Genomic DNA, 21,435 nt, shown 5'->3' with positions numbered 1-21,435 from the left:
GTTGTGAGACTCAGGGCATCTGAGTCTTGGGGTCCCCCAGGGAAGGTTTTGGGGAGACCAGAGTGAGCCAGGCACTGGAATTCCTGGCTGGTGGCAGCGCTATCAGATCTAAGCTGGTAATTAAGCTTGGAGGTTTCATGCTAGCATCTCATTTTCTGAACTCTAAGGTTCAGATCTGAGTAGGAAAGCTATGACATTGCCTTCATCACTGAACCATGTTGGTGGTCGTTCTTTATGAGCAACATTGAGGTCTGTTGAATTAACAAGTTGCATTCTATGCTTGTGTTAATAACACTGGCATTCCAGAGAGAGAAACATTGAGCAGCTGTAACAGCTCAAAGCAGCACCTGGACAGTGTTATCACAGCAACGACATTCCAGCTTTCAGCACTTAACATCCACTGTATAATAATTTAATCTAAACCACATTTTTGTAGTTAGTTATCAGAATGTCATGTTGGACTATGTCAAAAGCCTTACTAAAATCAAGATATATCATGTCTACTGCTTTCCCCCATCCACTAAACCAGTAACCCTGTCAAAAAAGGAAATAAGGTTGGTTTGGCATGATTTGTTCTTGACAAATCCATGCTGGCTATTCCTGATACTCTATTTTTAATCTTCTAAATGCTTACAAATTGATTGTTTAATAATTTGTTCAAGTATCTTTCCAGGTATCAAAGTTAGGCTGACTGATCTATAATTCCCCAAATCCTTTTTGTTCCCTTTTTAAAAGATAGGTACTATGTTTGCCCTTCTCCAGTCCTCCAGGACCTCACCCGACCACCATGAATTCTCAAAGATACCGATGTTGCTTCAGCTAGTTCCTTAAGTACCCAAAAATGAATTTCATCAATCCATGCAGACTTGAATACATCTAATTAATGTTCTTTAACCTGTTCTTTCCCTATTTTGTCTTGAGTTCCTTCTCCTTGTTGTTAATAGTAATTCTGCTAATTTTTAGTGAAGTCTGAAGCAAAATAGATGTTAAACACCTCAGCTTTCTTGATGTCATCAGTTATTAGCTCTCCTTCCCTGCCAAGTAGGAGACCTACACCAGTGGTTCTCAAGCAGGGTTACGTGTATCCCTGGAGGTAGGCAGAGATCTTCCAGGGGATACATCAGCTCATCTAGATATTTGTCTATTTTTACAACAAGCTACATAAAAAGGACTAGCAAAGTCAGTACAAACTAAAATTTCATACAGACAAAATGAGAAAGTAAGCAATTTTTCAGCAATAGTGTTCTGTGACACTTTTGTACTTTTATGTCTGATTTTGTAAGCAAGTAGGTTTTTATGTGAGGTGAAACTTGGGGTACGCAAGACATATCAGACTGTTGAAAGGGGTACAGTAGTCTGGAAAGATTGAGATCCACTGACCTACACTATCCTTTCTTTCTCTTGCTCCTAATGTCTTTAAAGAACCTCTTCCTATTGCCTTATGTCTTATGCTACATGTAACTCATTTTGTGATTTAGCCTTTCTGATATAGTCGCTACGTGCCTGTGCTATTATTTTTTACTCCTCTTTAGCAATTTGTCCATGTTTCCACTTTTTGTAGGATTTCTTTTTAATTTTCAGATCATTAAAGAGCTCTTGATTGGAGCCATATTGGCCTCTACCTATCTTTCCTTCTCATTGGGATACATTTCAGTCGTGCCTTTAATATTGTTTCCTTGAGAAACTCAGCTCTCTTGAACAGTTTTTTCCCTTAGATTTTCTTCCCATGGGAGCTTATGTAGCAGTTTGGAGGTTAATGTCTGCTTTTTTCAAGTCCATTGTCCTTATTTTGTTGCTCTTACGCCTTCCTTTCCTTAGATTCACAAACTCTATCATGATCACTTTCACCCAAATTTCCTTCCACCTTCAGATTTGCAACCAATTCCTCCCTGTTGGTTAGAATTAGATTTTTAAATCAGGTTTTTGAGAGCACTGTATACATTTAGGCCAAGATTTTTCAAAATGGCACCTGAAATTAGATTTCTACCACGATATTTAGTAATATTTAATATTGAGTGAATTTATTTTCAAAATGCTGAGCACCCTGTAACTCTCATTAAAGTCACTGGGAACAGTTAAGTGCTTAAGCGGTTTGAAAAATATGTGACTTATTTAGATGCCTAAATATTAGTTTGGAGACCAACTGTAGGTTCCTGCTTTTGAAAATCCTGGCCTTAAAAACATACTTTACACATGATTCAACATATTGACCTTAGATATTCACTTATGCCAGTAAGTGGGTTGTCAGATTATTTTTTACATAACATATGTTCAGATTCTTTTAAAAATAGACATTTTTTGTTTCTGTGTTTTGCATACTTGTTAGTAAATGTTTATAAGCCTGATTTTTCCAAGAAGCAGTATTGTTATTCGATACTTCTCAATTTGTTATATGTCTAAATTTCTCTATGTTTAATGCTAAGCATATCAAGAATAAGATAAATCACTACTATAGCAAGAGCCAAAGCAATCAGAGAGCATAATCTTAAAAGTTGCACCAATACCATATTTGAATGGGCATTTTAAGCGTTGAAATGGGTTTTACTTTCTTGCAGGAGAAATCTCAACTATTTTTCCAATGCTTATGCTGCTGCAGTCAGTGCTGTGGACCCAGATGCTGGAAATGGAGAACTCTGCATTAAAGTTCCTTCGGAGCTGTGGAAACACGTTGATGGTAAAGTGTAGAGACCATATTGATACTTTAAATTAAGGTACTGCAGATTTGATAGCCAGGGCATTTTGTATTGAAAGACATTAGATTTAAGTAAACGTAAATAATATATTAAATTCTATAGATTTAATTAGAATGATTCTTTCCCCTTCCCCACAAGCACCCCCCACCCTCCCCAACACCTTTTTGGAAAGAAAAAAAAGCCGAGGTCCACAAAGGGACTTTGGTGTTGCAGCGTTCAGTGCCACAACACCTAATTATAACTGGAGCAACAACGCAATCTGCAGAGCCTGATTTAGCCTCTACAATGAATGGAAAGAGAGAGCTGCCTGAGAGTGGGATTCACAAAAGCCAGTATGCTAGGCAGGGAGCCTCTTAAGCTAGCTAGTGGGAGGTGCTGTCACCTCATGGAGTTGGACAACTTAGTATGGGCTACAGGGGAGATGTGTATCTGCTTGCAATTCACAACCAGGAGCCCCTCTACTGATGTCAGATGACTTAGGCTTTTTTTTGTTTTTTTAAAGTATAACAAAGGAAGGAAAGGAGAAGTTGATAGGAGTGAATATAAATAAGAATTTAGCAAAATTTTTTAGTAAAAAAAAATTGATAAGGGAAACAAAAGGACATAAGGAGAAATCTATGGCCATCAGGGATAAGGACAACAAAAAGGAGTTTTACAATATATTGGGAACAAAAAGAATCCTGACAGGGCCCACTACTAAATGGAAATGGTAGGATTATCAATAATAATGTGGAAAAGGCAGAACTGTTCAATAAATATTTTTCTTCTGTATATGCGGAAAAACATGATATAGTCTCATCGTATGGTGATGATAACACTCTTTCCATTCCACCCTCATCTCTAGAGAATGTTAAACAGACGCTACTAAACTTAGACATTTTTAAATCAGCAGGACCATGTGTTTTAAAAGAGCTAGCTGAGGAGCTCACTGGACTGTTAATGTTGGTTTTCAATATGTCTTGGAACACTGGGGAAGTTCCAGAAGACTGGAAGAAATATAATTTTGTTCCAATTTAGAAAAAGGTAAAAGGGATGACCCAGGTAATCATAGGTCTGTCAGCCTGACATCCATCCCAGGCAAGATAATGGAGCAGCTGACATAGGACTCGATTAATAAAGAATTAAAGGAAGGTAATGTAATTAATGCAAATATACATGGGTTTCTGTAAAATAGATCCCATCAACCTAACTTGCTATTTTATTTATGAGATTGCAAGTTGGTTAAGTATATTATGTCAACACTGTTACCTTTATTAGACTTCTGTAGAGCTTGGTACCTCATGACATTTTGATTAATAGACTACAGTGATATAAAATTAACATGACTCACATTAAATGGATTAAAAACTGGCTACCTAATAGGTCTCAAAATATAATTGTAAATGGGAAATCATTGAGTGGGTGTGTTTCAAGTAGGATCTTGCAGGGATCAGTTCTTGGTCCTGCGCTATGTTGTAATATTTTTATCAATGACCTGGAAGAAAACGTAAAACTATCACGGAGAACATTTGCAGATGACACAAAAATTGAGAGAGTGGTAGATAACGAAGAGGAGAGGTCATTGATTGAGTGATCTGGATCACTTGAACTGGGCACAAGCAAACAAAATGCATTTTAAAATATGGCTAAAAGTAAATGTGTACATCTAGGAAAAAAGACTGTAGGCCACGCTTAAAGAATGGGGGACTATCCTGGGAAGCAGTGACTCTGGGAAAGATTTGGGGCTTGTGGTGGATAATCAGCTGAACATGAGCTTCCAATGTGATGCCATGGCCAAAAGAGCTAATATGATCCTGTGATGCATAAACAGGGGAATCTGGAATAGGAATAAGATTATTTTATCTCTGTATTTGGCACTGTTGCAACTGCAGCTGGAATACTGTGCCCACTCCTGGTGCCTGCGATTTAAGAAGGATGTTGATAAACTGGAGACAATTCAGAGAAAACCCATAGGGATTAGTAAGAGATTAAAAAACATGCCTTCTATTGATAGAATTAAAGTGTTCGATCTATTTAGCTTAACAAAGAGAAGGTTAAGGGATTACTTGATTAGAGTCTGTAAGTATATACTTGGGGAACAAATATTTAATAATGGGGTCTTCAGTGTAGCAGAAAAAGGTCTAACACAATCCAGTGGCTGGAAGTTGAAGCTAGACAATTGAAACAGGAAATAAGGCATACATTTTTAACAGGGAGGGTAATTAACCATTGGAACAATTTACCCAGGATTGCAGTGGATTCTTCATCATTGACCATTTTTAAATCCAGATGGGATGTTTTTCTAAAAGATCTGCTCTAGGAATTATTGTGGAGAAGTTCTATGGCACATATTATACAGGAGGTTAGACGAGATGATCACGATGATCCCTTCTGGCCTTGGAATCTATGAATTTAGGTGCCTACGCTGTTTTTTTTCTGAGACTGAGTTAAGCACCTGCTTTGCTTAATGGATAATGAAAGGAAGAGATGGTGGTGATGCCCACCTTTATAACTTTTAGCCCAGTGGTTAGAAACTCACCTGGGATATGGAAGACCCAGGTTGAATTCTCCCCTGTGCCTGAGGTGATAGAGGATTTGAACAGGGGTCTCCCATACGTCTCAGGCGAGTGCTCTAACCACCGAGCTATGAGATGTTCTGTTAAAGCTGTTCTGCTTTGGATAAATAATCTGTGGAGCAGGGTGACTAGTACCTGGGTCTCCCACCTCCCAAGTGGATGCCCTAAACACCAGGCATTAGAATCATATTCTCTCTCTTTCTACCTCTACTTTTGTGGATATGGACCACACATCACTCAGGAGAGCTTCTTTTAAAAATAGCCCTTTTGCCTTAAATGCATAGGCTTTTGGGGTAATGCTTTACCTGTCAATGTCAGTCTTCTGAAGCTATCCATTTTCACAAGGGTAATTTGAAAGGGCATTCTGACTCATGGCTTCGAGCTTTCCTTGTGATAGTTAAGAAAATGGTTCAGTTACCCCTCTCTAGTGAGTTCTATTTTTTAAGTCTGTTGGTGAAAGCCAAATATCTTGCATGTTAAAATTATTTTTGTAAACTAAATCAAGGTATATGGGAGCCAATTAGGCATATTTTGGTAAGGATATGTGTATTTTCATATCTTCATCTATTTTTAAAGTTACATTTCTCTTTTGACTGTCACATTGTGGGAGGTTTGATTTTATTTTATTTTATTTTATTTTTGTGTGTGGGTGGTCTGATACATATTGTGAAGGAGAAATGTAGATTTGTGTGTAGACTGGAATAACTGTGCTGGAACAATTAACTATTGTCACAAAGAATCAAAAGAGCATCAGTATAACAGTTAGATTATATTTTCTGGGATGTATTTACATCAGTCTTTCCTAGATTAAGCTTCTGCAATGATGGTGTCCTTTAATAGTTGGCACTTATTGTATTTACTAGTAGTATATTTGGGAAGAAGTATGTTATACATGGTACCAGTAAGCAGCTTTTCATTTCAGCCCACTGTCTTTGGCAATTTGAGAGCAACTATGTGTACAATACATTTCAACTATACCCACAAAAACTAAAATAATACTAGCTCCATCTCAAACATCTCATTTCAAAGGTTTAGATAACTAAATCTGTCCTAAAAATACCTTCAACTAGCCTCAATAGAATAAATATTTATATACATTTATAAAGTTCCTAGCACTATTGTATCTATTACAAAGTTTAGACATTCACATTGTCATTAAGGGAAACCCCATTTCACAATATTTTTCTTCCTCTCCTCCTTTTCTGTTATGTGGGATAGTTTGCTAATATTTTGTGCAGGTTTTAGGCTGCCATGTCACCCAGTTGATTAGAAACTGTTTTGAAATAGTTATAGCTCTCATTCTTTAGCCAGAAAACTATTGCTGCACAACATTTATCTTACCAGTGGAATGCTGAATGGATTTTCTTTCTAAATGAAGGATTCAGGAAATGACAGAAACATGTATTTAAGAACACACAGCCCTAGAGTAATGAATTAGTTCCCCTGTAACTGCTGTTTAAATTACTATGCAAGTTACTAGCATTATTATTTATTGATTAAAGCTACACGCCTCACTCCAGGAAGCAGTCAGGGAATAACTACAGAACATGTAAAGATTTGTGCATTCCTTTTCATTTTCATATTGCCTACAACACTGTCAATAATGTACTCCAACTAAGATGTTGCTCACAGTGGATGTTTCATCAAGTTGGGTTACATAATCCTTTGTGGTATCTGTTGGAGATGGAAATGAAACATTATGGATGTTGGAGTGCACTGATGACAACATTCGAGGCCAGCGGTTCTCAAACTTTAGCAACCCGAGGACCCCCATTTTGATTCAAAATTTTTCACAAAGCCCCAAGACCCTGCCCAGCACTGCACCCACCCAGGCACCGCACCCATTCCAGCCCTTCCCCCAAGGCCCCATCCCCACTCCACACCTGTTCTTCCTCTTCCCCATGTCTTTTTGCTCCCTTCCCTGAGCCTCCTTATCCCTCCCAGCACCTCCTGGATGCTGTGGAACAGCTGTTGTCCATCGTGGGGGAGGTGCTGGGAGGGAGGGGAAGGAGTTGAGTTGATCAGTGGGGCCCACGAACTCCGTGGAGTACCCTTGCGGACCCCGAGGGGATCTGCAGACCTCAGTTTGAGAAACATTGTTCTAGGCAATGTGGAGGTGCAGTGAAATGCACAAGTCTTCCTCTTTACTGTCATATATCCATGTTTTTAAGATTCTTGGTGGATGGGATGTTTCCTGACGCAGCCTTAACTGTCTAAACATACTTTTGTTTTCTAATATGGATCACATTTAATCCTAGTTATCTAAGCATATTCCAAAGGAAAGATGAATAAGGTAGTAAAAATGTGCCAAACTCAGGCAATCAATCAAATGTATAATTTTTTGCTTGCAAACAGTCTACTCTGTGAGGGTGTTTTAACCAGGGACAGGATGGTTAGTGCTCTCAAGCACCACATTTTCAAGCGCTCCATGTCTGCCACTAATTTGATGTGGCTATGAGCAGGTCATTTAATTTCTCTGTGCCTCATTTCATCCTCCTTATAAGATAGTTATATTGTTTGCCTGCCCCACAGCTGTTTTTTTAGGTATAATATTTATAAAGCATTATTCAATCTTTGCATAAAAGGTCCCATATAAATGTCAAGTATTTCAAGAGACAGTTGTTAATTTGAAATCAGTTCTGTTAAATATGTAAGATAGTTTAAGGTTCTGCACTTCCAATGAGTTGTCCTATCAATTTTTGTGATTTTACAACCACATTTTCCTGTTAATGTGTGAAAGATCCATACTAACATGGAAAACTGTGCATACGTTGCTATCAAATGCACAAAACTTAATTAGAAAGAGAAATATTTTAATTCCTCCATTTCAGTTATACAGTTTTAGGTGTTACTTATCAGAATTTTGGAAAAAATATTTACAGATAGTATTTTTAAGTTGATAGTGTCACTTTGAAGCTTAATTGCCGCAGATGTATTAAGACTATGGTAGAATCTAGTGGGCAAATCAGTTGAACTTCATTTCTGAGCAGTCAGTCCTCATGCAAAGAAGGATAGGAATAAGTTCACACACAGGATTCTGGGAAACTAAACAAAAGCAAAGACACTTAGCAGTTGCCTACAAAGTTCTAACTGTAGTAGGATATTTTAAGAAATATAGTGCAAATGAGAAAGGGGATAAAATGTGGATATTACATGTAATTTTTGTGGAAAATATTTTCAGCAAGCTGGGAAAACAGATCAGAAGTTACAGTGCAAGTGTAAAGATCAGGGCTTTGGAGCGGAGCCCGGAGCTGGAGCGCGGAGCAGCTCCAGAGCACTGGAGTTGCAGGTTTTTGCCTGGAGCTGGAGTACAGATCCAAAGCCCTGGTAAAGATGTTTTAGTGTTGGGGTGTTGGAAGGTGAAAAGGAACCACAAGTGAAGATTTTCATTAGTATAATTTTTTAAATATAGAAAATAGTTTAATATCTTGATGGTACATTACAATATTTAAGCTTTAAATGGCCCAGTTGTGTGAGTTGCTGAATGTTCTTCACTCCCCTTGAAGTTAATGAGAGTTGAGGGCACACAGTACCTTGCAAGATTGAGCCCTGTGAATGTTTCCTGTAAAATAAATGTTATATGAATTGCTTTCATACGCACACTAAACACATGGTTGCTTTCTTACTGCTGTAGAGTTAAAAGTCCTAAAGGTGCACATAAATTTTTCTCTGGACCAGCCAAAGGGAGGCCTTCATTTTGTGGTGCCTAATGTAGAAGGTAGCATGGCAGAGAGAGGGGCCCATGTCTTTTCTTGTGGATATCAGAATTCTACAAGGTAAGAATCTTAATCCTCAAATGTTATATTGCATAACGGATCTTGAGTATTTTACTGAATCTCAGCATATTGGAAATACTTGTAGTAATAATTCCATGGTTTTCTAATTTAGTTTCTTGTGGAAAATGTCAGTTGTTTAATCTCAAACTTCTGTTTGGAGTGAATTCAACAAGAGTCTTGCACAAAATGAACCACTGGAGATTTCTAAAGTCTGCATGGCATAATTTAATGGGAAACAGTAGCAAAGAAGCTTCCACTGCTGGCAGACTTGTGTGAAGTTGGTGCATAGTGAGAGCTATAGAGTGGGGTTGCCTGCATACCAAGTACCAAAGTATTTAGGAATATATATAGCTTGGAATTGGAGCGGAAAAACTTATCATAAAAAAGAAAAGTATGTAGTGTTTTCTTATTCTTTTCTTTTTTAACATCCTAATCTTTTTCCTAGATTTTGGTTTCCTTGTGTTGATTCATACTCTGAACTGTGCACATGGAAACTAGAATATACAGTAGATGCTGCAATGGTAGCTGTTTCAAATGGAGATTTGGTGGAAACAATATATACCCATGATATGAGAAAGAAGACCTTTCATTACATGCTGAGTATTCCAACTGCGGCTTCTAACATCTCTCTGGCTATAGGACCCTTTGAAATCCTTGTTGATCCATACATGCATGAGGTAATAATCTTCAGAGGACTCTCCTTTTTAGAGAACTGGTAACTTTATTTCATTTTAGTGCCTTTATCTAGATCCAGCAAGTATCAGTCCAAGAAAGATAGATGATTAGCATACCAGTCTCTGCTAGTAGAATTATGGGATGATAGTGATCTAGTGTTACCTTTATAAATCCTGGTAGTGTTTTGTATCTCTGAAATAAAACTCTAGGTAGAAGTCAGGGAACTAGATTAGTTGGAATTGGTAAAAGGATACCTTTTCCAATAGGTTTAAATACAAGCCAGTGTTCATAGTGACTACAGGTTGTTACCACATAGTTCAGTGGCTTATGTAAATAAATTGGTAGCAAGAGTCTCTTTCATGGTGGCCGGTTGTGTTGTCCGTGTTCACGAAATGAGCCATTATGATTTATACTCTTGTCTATATTTTCAGAGAGACAGAAGATGAACTAGGCAGGCAAAATAAACTACCTTTTCACCCCAGGAAGTGGCCCATACATGTCTCTCTTGGTTGGAGTTCAAGCATGGTGGGGGTATTGTTGGCAGACCTACACTACTGATGTCTATGCTGTATTTGATCTATGGAAAAACTGAAGACTTTAGTCTCCAGTGCTGACAGTCTGGTATCTTTCATAGGAATGAATTAACTTTTCAAAAAATGTGGTGGGAAATATAATATCTATTATAAAAATTAGTGGAAGTGATCTGAAAAATCCAGTGATAAAGAAACAGAAATGGTATTTCTGTAGTGTTTTAATGATTTGGTGGCTACTAATGACATTGATCCAAAGACTCTCATGGCTGGTGTTACTCCACAGAAATCAATGGTATTAGACCTGTCATAATTCTTAAAAATTAGGTCCATCATTACCAATTGCACAGCAACCTGTGAACACAGTTCAGCAAGATCACTGATGGATTTAAAAAAATTGTTATGCCTTTGAATGGTAGACATCCTTTGTAATGCTTCCCAATCTCCTGGAACAAAATAGTCTCTGTGTGTTGACCTGTAGTGCACACTGGTGAATGGGCTCACTTTAAAAGTTTAATGCTGCATACCTGTGTACTTTGACTCATTATACAGTATCTTTCAAATAAATTATTTTTCTGTTGCAGCTCTCACAATTAAGATTGGCATCACTCTGTCCTTTCCTTCCATGATACCTGTTACTAGAGCTGTAAAAATGTTGGTTTCTGTTACATTCTAATGGCCTCTTACATAGGGACAACACTGTTTTTCTTTTGACTTTTTTCTTTGTTTTAAATTCTATGTAATGTTAAAATTTGATATTTATATATTTAAATATTATTGTTTCCTGTTAAATTAATTTCGTTTTGTTTTTTTTAGGTGACTCATTTTTGTTTACCACAGCTTCTCCCATTGCTCAAACACACCACGTCATACCTTCATGAGGTCTTTGAATTCTATGAGGAGATTCTTACCTGTCGCTACCCTTACTCCTGTTTCAAGACTGTTTTTGTAGACGAAGCATATGTTGAAGTAGCTGCTTATGCTTCCATGAGTATTTTTAGGTTAGTATTTACAGCACTCATATGTCTAAAAATTTTTGCTGAGAGAGAACCCTAGACTGTATCCCTTTTATGGTGATCAAAAGATTAGGGCCAACAATTTCTAAGTTGGGTGCCTAAAGTTAGGCACTTAAATAAGGGCTTGATTTGCAAAGGTGTGGAATGTCCACAACTCATATTGGCTTCATAGCCTGACTTAAGGCACCCAAGTTTTAAAATATTGGCTTTGTCCATACTGCTGTCTTTTAACATAAGTTTCTAGTTTCCTACTTTTTACAAAGACATTTATATTTAAAATAGCAAAACAAAACCCAGCATTTGCAAGGCTGCATTTTGCTTTCTGTAATCAGAATTGCTGTCACATAAAACATTTAAGGTTGTGTCAAATAAAGTACAGCTGTCTTACTGAAGTTTTTGACAATTTGTTATATTTCTTCAGCTGGAAAAAGGTGCCATGTATCCATAGAGTTTCACCAGATAAAACATAAAAAGCAAACTAGCATTAGTTCTGCATTTGGGACAGAAGCATTGTATGCGTGTGGAAACAGATGGAGATCTTTAGGTTATTTAAAGAGTCTATCTTTAGGTTATTTAGAAGAAAAATAGAAATTAAGTTCTGCATGGCAAAACAGTCAAAGATTCCCAAATTATAGTATCATATCTCGTATTTTGTTTTGATTGTGTTTCCTTCTCTTGTAGATTGTGCTTATGTTCTTTTTTTTGTTTTGATCTAGCACAAATCTTTTACACAGTGCAATGATTATAGATGAGACTCCACTGACAAGGAGATACTTAGCTCAGGCTCTGGCTCAGCAATTTTTTGGCTGTTTTATATCCAGAATGTCCTGGTGAGTACCATAAAACAGTACTATATACAAAATGGTAATAGGATATTTTGGAAGTATAATTTGCATGTTGCATTTGATCCTAACGGTAGGCGAAACAGTATCCTTAGAAGAAATAATACAGATCATTAGGATCATCAGTGAGTAAGAATTCAAGAGAAATTGTTTGGTTTCCCACTGAAAGAGAAATTAAAGAACATTGTTCCCACCAGCTACTAATTACTGAAATTATATAACCTAATATATGCAATCATTATCAAATAAGGTAGGGCAAAGTGAGTAAAAGAACTAAATCTTAGGAGATCAGAATCTGACATTAGAGGTTGATTGTAATAGTAAAAAAAAAAGTTGTATGGGTTCTATGAAAAAATGATGAATGAAGGGTCCTAACTAGACTTTTGAGACCTGTAGCTGTTGAACCCATGCAAGCTGATCAGGGCTGTGAGTTCTGGTTCTGGAATAAGTCAATCTGTTCAGGAGAAAAAGTATCTCACAGGGATATGATAGACAGTGGTTCTGGGCATTTAGATATGCGCAAAGAAGATTAATCTCATGTTATAGGCAGAGCTATTAGTGCTGCTTTTAGTTAAAGTTACCCAATGCTTTCCATTAAGGTTTTTTTTTTATAAAGCTGCTTATCATTTTGCCAAATCTTAACTGTTTGGGCTGAAATTTTCCATGTCGGCTCTCTGCCTCAGGTTGAATTTGAAAGTTTTAAGAAAAATAGCGTAGTTAAAATATTTTTCCCCGTGTTAAAAAAATTCTTACAGCTCTTTTGTTGAGAAGCTCTAGTGCCTCTGTGCTTTGGAGCAAAGACTTGAAATTTGGCAGAGGGATTGCCTTTGTTTGAAGGATGTGCCTTTTGCTGTTCCTGTGAAAATTTGCCCAAATTTGGCTAAGTTATAAACCTTTGAAAAATTACACTATGCACATTTTCTTAGAGTTTGGCAGGTACATTTTCTGAAGATTTCACCTACATTAGAGCTGCAGGGGATGATCATGACTTTCCCTGTAATTGTTGCGCCCGACTACTGCAGGCTGCTGTGATACATGGCACTAGAACTGATGGCACGGAGACTTTCTGTTGTGCTCCCAGTATTGCCATCTGGTGCCACCCAGGCAGTGTGGAGGAGGAAGCAGCCTGACTGGATTTCAGAAGGAATAAAGGGTACTTGTGGAGCGGGAGAACTAGTAGATTACGACAAGGAGCCTGGTGAAGGTGGATACTGGACCTGGGAGCTGGCAGGGAGAGGGAGAAGTCTGGGAGCAAAGAGAATGGGCTGGGCTGCGCAAGTTTGTTAGGATGGGGGAGCGCCTCACCTTCATAACTGTACAAGTCTAGCCATCTAAATCTCTTGCAGTTTCTTTGTATTCTTACCCACCTGTCCATCAGCCTGTTAGCATTCATGTAAAGTCTTGTCTGTACAGTAGATTTCAGCCATCAGTGACCTGCCACTGGTTTAGTGGCACCAGTTGAAACTCCTAGTGTAGACTAGGCAAAGCTACTCTAAACTATTTGCCCTGATGTATTTTAGCTGTGCTGAAGTCTCGACTGGTCACTAATAACTGTAATTGGGGCAAATTCCTGATGTAGACAAGGCCTCAGTGCACCTTACAGGGGCCCTTTTTGTGATCTTTCTCCTACTCACATCTTTACAGCCTTCTATGCCACTCTTGTGCTTGGAACTGATGCTGTTGTTCACCAAACAGCTTCCTTCTGTAGATTCATATTCCTCCTCAGAATGCACTTCTCAAAGGCATTTACCCAAGAATGAGATGGTTGGGGTGGCAAAACTAAAGATATTCTCTAGGAATTATTTTAAGGAAGTACTGTGTGGTCTATATTATACAGGAGAACAGACGATCATGATGGTCCCTTCTGGCTTTGGAATCTGTGAATCAATTAATATATTTTGACTTCAGTATTGATGAGAGAGTCTAGTGAGTCGGGGGAACTGCTTCTTTCATATTTGTATAGCCTTAAGTACACTTTTGTACATACTTACAGTTGTGATTATTTGTGTCAGTCTTTTCTATGCACTGTACTGTCTAACTCTTGTCTGTCACATTAAAATAGCTTTCAAACAATTAAGACTATGTAGACCAACATGGGTTTAATACTTACTTTAGTAAGTATTCTAATCTTTTTTACTGTTACAGTTTCAGCTAAGATAATTATTTATACACCTCTACCTTGATATAACGCGACCCAATATAACACGAATTTGGATATAAAGCAGTAAAGCAGTGCTCTGGGGGGGGTGGGGCTGCGCATTCCAGTGGATCAAAGCAAGTTCGATATAATGCGGTTTCACCTATAATGCAGTAAGATTTTTTGGCTCCCAAGGACAGCGTTATATTGAGGTAGAGGTGTATTTTAATCTGGGCTTCTGTTGTAAAAGAAATTCACAGTTTTAACTGGCTCTTTGGTTTCATGAATCCCATCCAGGTGCAGAAATCACATAAATCGGTTCACAGCTCATCAGGCTCCTATTGACTTAGACTTGAGAAGTTATATAATCTGCTGAAATGTGTGCATCAGTGAAGCATGAGCTGCCCTTGGCTACTTCAAAATACCCTGCAAGTCAAGGAGACAGAGTTCATAGTTGTTTCTTATTTCAGGTCAGATGAGTGGGTGCTGAAGGGAATCTCTGGCTATATTTATGGCCTTTGGATGAAAAAAACCTTTGGTGTCAATGAATATCGCCACTGGATTAAGAAGGTAATGAGACAAAAGAAGTTTGTTCTTGTAAAGCGTACGTACATTTTAATATCAAGATAAGCTAAGGTAGAAACCAAATAATATAGTTTTGAATTATAATTTAAAGGGACACTATCAAGTTAAATCATACTTCTGACAGAACACTTTTATCTCCTGTTGTTACAAGTGAAATACCTAAGGGAAGAAATCTAGAAAGAAAATATTTTTCTTAATCTGTTTACTTTGTGCAGTCATTTTCATTGCTTCCCCTTTATAGTCAGTTTCCTCTGCTTTGTTGGGTCTTTTGCCCAGTAACAAGGAAGAAAAGAAGAATGTGATTTTTAAACCTCAGATATTGATATTGGAACTCAGATACAGGTATATTACTTAAATCTGCTTCATCATTCTGTGGTGTCAGAGCTACCATTGGATCTCTCCTTGAACTATGGAGGTGATCCAACAGAGGCTCTGATAACTTATCATATAGCCGGGGCCGGTTCCAGCTTTTTTGCCACCCCAAGCGGCGAAGCGGGGGGGGCGAAGGGAAAAAATAGATAAAGCCCCGATCGGCGGCACTTTGGCAGCAGCTCTACTGTGCCACTTCATAATTTGGTGGTGAGTTCTTCGCGCTGAGAGGGACTGAGGGACCCACTGCCGAAGACCTGGATTTGTCGCCCCTTTCCATTGGCTGCCCCAAGCACCTGCTTCCTTTGTTGGTGCCTGGAGCTGAACCTGCATAAAGCATCATTTTGCAAAATATTTGTCTGTTATTCTTTTAAGGCTAGATTCATAAAGGCACGGCAGTGCTGAGTGTTACCATGCTTAACTTTTAGGTTCTTAGAAAATCACGGGGATCCACAAAGCCTGAATTAGGCATTCAAGCTTCCTGTACAATGAATGGAGAGGAATAGGCACCTAAGAATGGGATTCACAAAAGTCACACTCTATGCAGCTCCCCGCCTAAGCTAGCCAATGGAAGATGCCAAGGAGAGGGATATGTCTTAAGACTTCTCCTTCCCTTCTTTAAGAAGTTTGGCACCTAAATCCAGCCTGGAGGGAGGCACCCCCCTCTGCAAACTGTCTTGGCATTAGGCGTCTATACCATTTTTGCAAGAAGCAGCGGAGGGAGGAGGTGGATGGAGGAGGACCTTCCTTTTAACTTGTAGCCCAGTGGCTAGGTACTAACCTGGGATATGAGAGACCCCAGGTTCAAGTTTCCCCTCTGCCTGATTGGGAGAAAGGCTTTGAACAGGGATGTGCCACCTCTCAGATGAGTTCCCTAACCACCGGGCTAGGGGATATTCTAATGTAGGGCTCCCAGAGTTTCTCCTGTTGAAGTTGTTCCACTTTGCATAGATAAATTAAAAAATCATTGGATCAGGGGGATTGGATCCTAGGTTTCCCACCTCTTAAGTGAGTGCTCTAACTTGGCTATAGAATCATTTTCCTTCTCTCTCTCTTTCGCTCCCAATGACTCTTTCATTAAGATCCTTGATCTGGTAGGAGAGCTCTGAGCCTGCTTGCTGGATCAAAGTTTGCAGCCAAGTGAAGCAGAGGATCATCTATCTTCCCATGGTTCATTTATCACAGCGTGGCGTCTGGACACTGAGAGTGCAGCTGAAGAGCACAGAGGCAGAAACAGAAGCACTTAAAGGAGCTTTTACTACAAAAACTTAGGTGCTAAGTGAATTTGGGAACTGACAGGATTCAGTGGCAGCTGAGCGGTGGTTTTGTGAATCCCAGTGGGGACTGGTTCTGGGATTCAGGTGCCTAAAGTAGCAATTAGGTGCCTAAATCCTTTTCTGAATATAGCTCTTAGGCAGTAAAATTAAGTTAATAAAATGTCTTTGGTTTTGTGGTATAGCCTCTTTTTTGCAAAATACTTGTGTTTTAGACCAAAGCGTCTAAAATAACATACCACCAACTTCTAAAAGTGCACTTCATAATAAAAATGCAATTGACTTGCTATCCTGTGGGCTGCCTCCATAATCCCAGAGGGATCCAATTGGTAGCTTTGACTTCACTGAATAATGCATCCTGGGGCATCACAAAAATGTAGAAGCTGGCCAGTGTGAATGCAGGGTGCTAAGATGAATCAAGGTGGACGTTAGGATTTATAATAGACTGAATATTCTGACCATGTTTCGTCAAAACTGCCCTATGTTTACAGGTAGAAATATTAGACTTCGGTTATGCAGTAAGTTCTGCACAGAGTTCTGCCTAAACAGAACTCATGGAGAGACTGGCCTTAGTAGTTAAATTTTTGGAGAAAAGGAATCACTTCTCATGTAACTCATTTACCCATATTTAACTCTCTCTCTTTCACAGCTCCTTCTCAATACTCATTACTGTTTCATGTTGAATAAGCAGGTTTGCCAAAAGCTCTGAAGTTGTAAAGCAAAATATGTGTGCTATTATTATGCACATATATTTTGCTTTACAAGTTCAGCCAGGAGTTTTTGAAATGGTTATGAATCCTTGGGCGTTAGGAGATCAGCCAACCTCTAATTGATGGGGGCTAGAAAGATAATTTCCCTGAAGATGTTAATTCTAGTTTTATTGTATCTCTTTTTGAAGTAGCTGGTACTATGCACTTTCAGGGACATGATGCAAGGCTAGATAGTCTGGTCCAATGTGGCAATTCTATCACCTTTGATTACTACTAGCACAAGGAACATAAGATTATTCTTAGTGGAAACGCAAAATCAATCGGCCTTGGAAACGAAATCACCTCTAACTCCCAGATTCTGGTGAAGTCCCTTGCCTTTACTTATCAGGGGATCAGAGGAAGTTTATGCTATAGCAAAGTGCATAGCAAAGTTCCTCTGATATAGTATCAACTGAATATTAAATTTTAGCTCTGTTATTCCGTTCCACAGTTTTATTTCTGTTTGCCTGGATGATGGACATCTGTTATTCATTGTAATCCTGTAAATATTGCTAGCTCTCTGGTGCTAAAATATTGATTATGATTTTTTTCTTAAACAAATTAGTAAAATTACTTCAAATACATTTCACTTGTTGTTGTTCAGGTGATCTCTGAGGCTAAGAAATGATCACTTTATAGAACACTGGAAAGCCCACTAATTAGCCTCTTCTGCTTAACGATATATACATTTTTATATATTGTACTTTTTAGGAGCTAGACCAAATAGTGGTATATGAACTGAAGACTGGCGGAGTTTTACTGCATCCAATATTTGGAGGAGGAAAAGAGAAAGACAAGTATGTTTGTTTAAACTATAAGTCATTATAGGGTGTGTTTTTATGAGGCCATTAATATATACTTTGGGTGTTTTGTGAGGCACAAGGCCAAAGGCTGAAGGACTTCAGCTGCCTAAGGCATGTATTAATGGTCTCATAAAGTACATCATGGGTGTAGTTTATCACTATTGTTTTATGAATCTCTAATTTTAAAACTTAAAGACAGTTATATTTATTGAATGTTTTTAATTCTGCTGTTAAAACCAGTTTTCATTACAGGGACAGGAGAGGAAAAGGGAGTTAAAAACTTAATTCCTACTACTTTTACAATGATTTTTAGATTTTTAAACAGCATTAACAGTGAATTTGGTGGTTGGATTTGTTTTTCTTTGCTCTCTTGTTTCTGATGCCACCTCTTGTTACATTCACTCTTTTGATGTTGAGCTTTTTGTCCTGTTAATTAGAAGAATGAAACTTAAAAGTAGACCAGCTGTTAAGAGCCATCGAGAAAAGTATATGGGTTGGGCCATCTGCAGGAATGCTTTTCTGCTTTTGAGTGTATGCACATCCAGATTTTAGTTTGGTTTAAAATCAGAACTCATAGCCTCAGAATACCCATTTAATAATCATACACTGATTTAAAAAAAAAAAACCCAGAGAAAGAAAGGTCTTTCAGAATGAGAACTGGAATGTAACTAACAACCAATTTCCAGCCTAGGTGAATCCTCAACCACACAAGGCTGTATGGTTGTTGACAGTTACAGAATCAGCTTTCATGTGCATTTCAGGCCATTACTCCACTTTGCCTGCCTGCTCATGTTGGATTTTGCTTTAATTCAGTGCCCTGCTCTTTCACAAATAGCAAATCAGGCAAAGTAATGAGATGGCCTTGTTGTGCATGCCTCTGGAAAACAAAGCATAGCTGGTACATCTAATTTTAGGCCTCCTGGCCTGGTTGATACCTTGTTAAACTAAAGTGTGCATGCTGAGCTAGGACTTGATTTAGTCTTGGGTTTTTTTGTTTTATGTTGGTTTTGGTTTTTTGTTAGCAGCTAAAAGTATAACAGCAACATATTCTCCACTTCAGAGAAACTGACTTCGGATGAGTGGGGTTGGGGAAAGCCACAGAAAAACAGATCAAGTGTTTTAAAAGCCAACAAACTAGAAGTTGGATTCTGCTTTATGTTGTAACCTCTTTAGTTTCAGTGGACTTACTCTGGATTTAGAATTGTGTAACTGAGAATACCTTACCCTAAAATGCTTAAAATTGTACATGTTCCCAATACCTGCAATGCTGAAAGCTGTCAGACACGTCTATGTGCTTCTATTTGTACTTTCTCTGCTTTCCCCTTTGCAAAAAAGGAGTGCACGTAATCATATTTAGTCACTTTTTTTAATATTTGTTGCTCATTTTCTAGATATGTTTTTAATGTTGCCTTGTACATAAATTGTCTTTAAATTGCTGACTTCAGTAAATTATGCATATTTGTAGTGGAGGGGATATTTTTATAATGAAAATTATGTTCAGACAGCTTTGCATTTGTTCTTGCCTCTTAGATGGGTCTGGGAGAATGCTGATGGCATTTTTGACAGGCCTTTATTTCTATAGTTGTTGAGAGGCAGACACCTTTGCATCACTACAGTGCCGTTTAAAGCCTTTCTGATCCCGGGTTAGAAATTAAGTGGACACCATCTATAAAAAATGACACGTTTCTCTCAGAAAATCATAATACGTGATATATAATGCCCTTCATAAGAGTATCAGGTCATTTTACACCTCAAATATAAATTAAAGCAGCATTACTAATATCTTCAGTTTTAATTTAATAATTAAAACAGATGTGGTCATCTAAATATACATAGGAAGCAGGCTCCATAATTACGAAACACTAAATAATTAAAAGCATTAGCTCCAAATGTATTTCAGTTTGCATTTAGAGCAAAATCATACATGGTTAGTATAATCTCTGAAGAATCAGTATGATGAAGAACCTTTGTCTTTGGTTGTTCAGCGCTGTCATTCTATGAAACTCATTAGGATGTTGGGGAGATGGCAAAAGCTAATTAGACAGTTCTCAGAGATACCTTTTGGGTAAAGAAAATCAACTCTGTTGTTCACAGGTAGAGGGACTGACTAGATAACTCACTTCACTCTCAGGCAATCTAATGAAGAAGAGTTAGGTTTTAGTACTGATGTTCTCCTCAACAGTCAGTTGGAATGTGGCCAAAATACAGTCAATTTCCATAGTTATTTTTCAGTCATTTCAGACTCCAGAAATCCTTTGCAAATACATCTAATTCACAAGCAGAAAAACACAGGTATTTCTAGCTACAGATTCCCTGGTTTTCTTTAAATCCCCACAATTTGAAGCACTCCCTGGGAGAAAGGAAACAATACAGGTCACTGCAATAGGGATGTCTGTTTCAAAGTGAAGCCGCACATAAATTAAATGGGTCACTTCATACTTTTTCCCATTCAGAGATTTTGGCCCTTCTTGGACAGTCTTTAATTGTGGAGTTGCTAGCTGTACAGTGCTTAGCAACTACAAGACCTGCAAGTAGATTCATACAGTCTCACAGTTTCTTGGGGTAGGGGATATAAGAAGAAATTACAAAAAGGGCTGAATGTGTGTGTGTGTGAGAGAGAGAGACACACACACAGAGACACTGTACATTTATTAGGGGAGCTGGTCAGGCTTTAAGTTTGACCAGCTGGTTTCCATCCCAGGTCCTCAAAGGATATGGACCCCTGTTACTTATTAAAAATAAATGTGACTGGGTATCAATTGTACACATGATTAATTTTTTTAAACTAAAATCATGAAAACGTATCACCAAAGGTAAGCTGTTTATATTAAACTAAAAATAAAATGTTATAAGTTAAAATAAGTTAAGGTCAGTATTGGATTGGAGTTAAATCATCAAATTAGTACAAAAAACAGTCAATTGCTATACATTCTGTAAAAGAGACTAAGAAGGTGGTTGTCTGCATGTTTATAAATCCCAATTAAAGATTTTTACCGGGGTCAATCAAACCAATAATTTAAAGTTCATTAAATAGCTTGTTTTTAGTATTAAGCTACCTACAGTCCTAACCACAACCTTAGAGCCAATTATAAAACTTTCTTCTCAAACTTCAGTTTTTTATGTGGTGGCTAACCTTTTTCCTCTCCTCCTCTCTCCTCAAGCAAGGTTATAATACTAACTTTAGCAGAGCAACCTTGATAAACAGAAGTTTAACAAACGCTTATTTACTAGAAATTATAGATGACAATATCAAGTCTCTCAATACTTTCAGGTTCAAAACACAGTTTAATAACTGTCTTTATGAGACAATATTTAGGGCTGTTTAAACTATGGGTATGTCTACACTACGGGATAATTCCAATTTAAATTAAACCGGTTTTATAAAAGAGATAGTATAAAGTCGATCACATGCGGCCACACTAGGCACATTA

The 21,435-nt window shown here is 37.9% G+C and overlaps 1 protein-coding gene across 2 annotated transcripts in view; it reads left to right on the top strand.

Moving 5' to 3' along the window:
- TAF2 (TATA-box binding protein associated factor 2) overlaps positions 1-21,435 on the top strand; it is a 117,673-nt gene that overhangs the window by 20,480 nt on the left and 75,758 nt on the right. For both annotated transcript variants that reach the window (XM_075063202.1, XM_075063203.1), the window contains exons 4-10: positions 2,556-2,674; positions 8,883-9,024; positions 9,470-9,701; positions 11,046-11,230; positions 11,962-12,075; positions 14,695-14,794; positions 17,913-17,998. In XM_075063202.1, the coding sequence (XP_074919303.1) occupies positions 2,556-2,674; positions 8,883-9,024; positions 9,470-9,701; positions 11,046-11,230; positions 11,962-12,075; positions 14,695-14,794; positions 17,913-17,998 (978 nt within the window). The remainder of the gene's footprint in view (positions 1-2,555; positions 2,675-8,882; positions 9,025-9,469; positions 9,702-11,045; positions 11,231-11,961; positions 12,076-14,694; positions 14,795-17,912; positions 17,999-21,435) is intronic.

Source organism: Chelonoidis abingdonii, chromosome 2, assembly GCF_003597395.2.
Source record: "Chelonoidis abingdonii isolate Lonesome George chromosome 2, CheloAbing_2.0, whole genome shotgun sequence".
NCBI classification, from domain to species: Eukaryota; Metazoa; Chordata; order Testudines; family Testudinidae; genus Chelonoidis; species Chelonoidis abingdonii.
The sequence above is the reverse complement of the archived record's forward strand: the minus strand, read 5'-3'. Positions and strand labels throughout refer to the sequence as shown.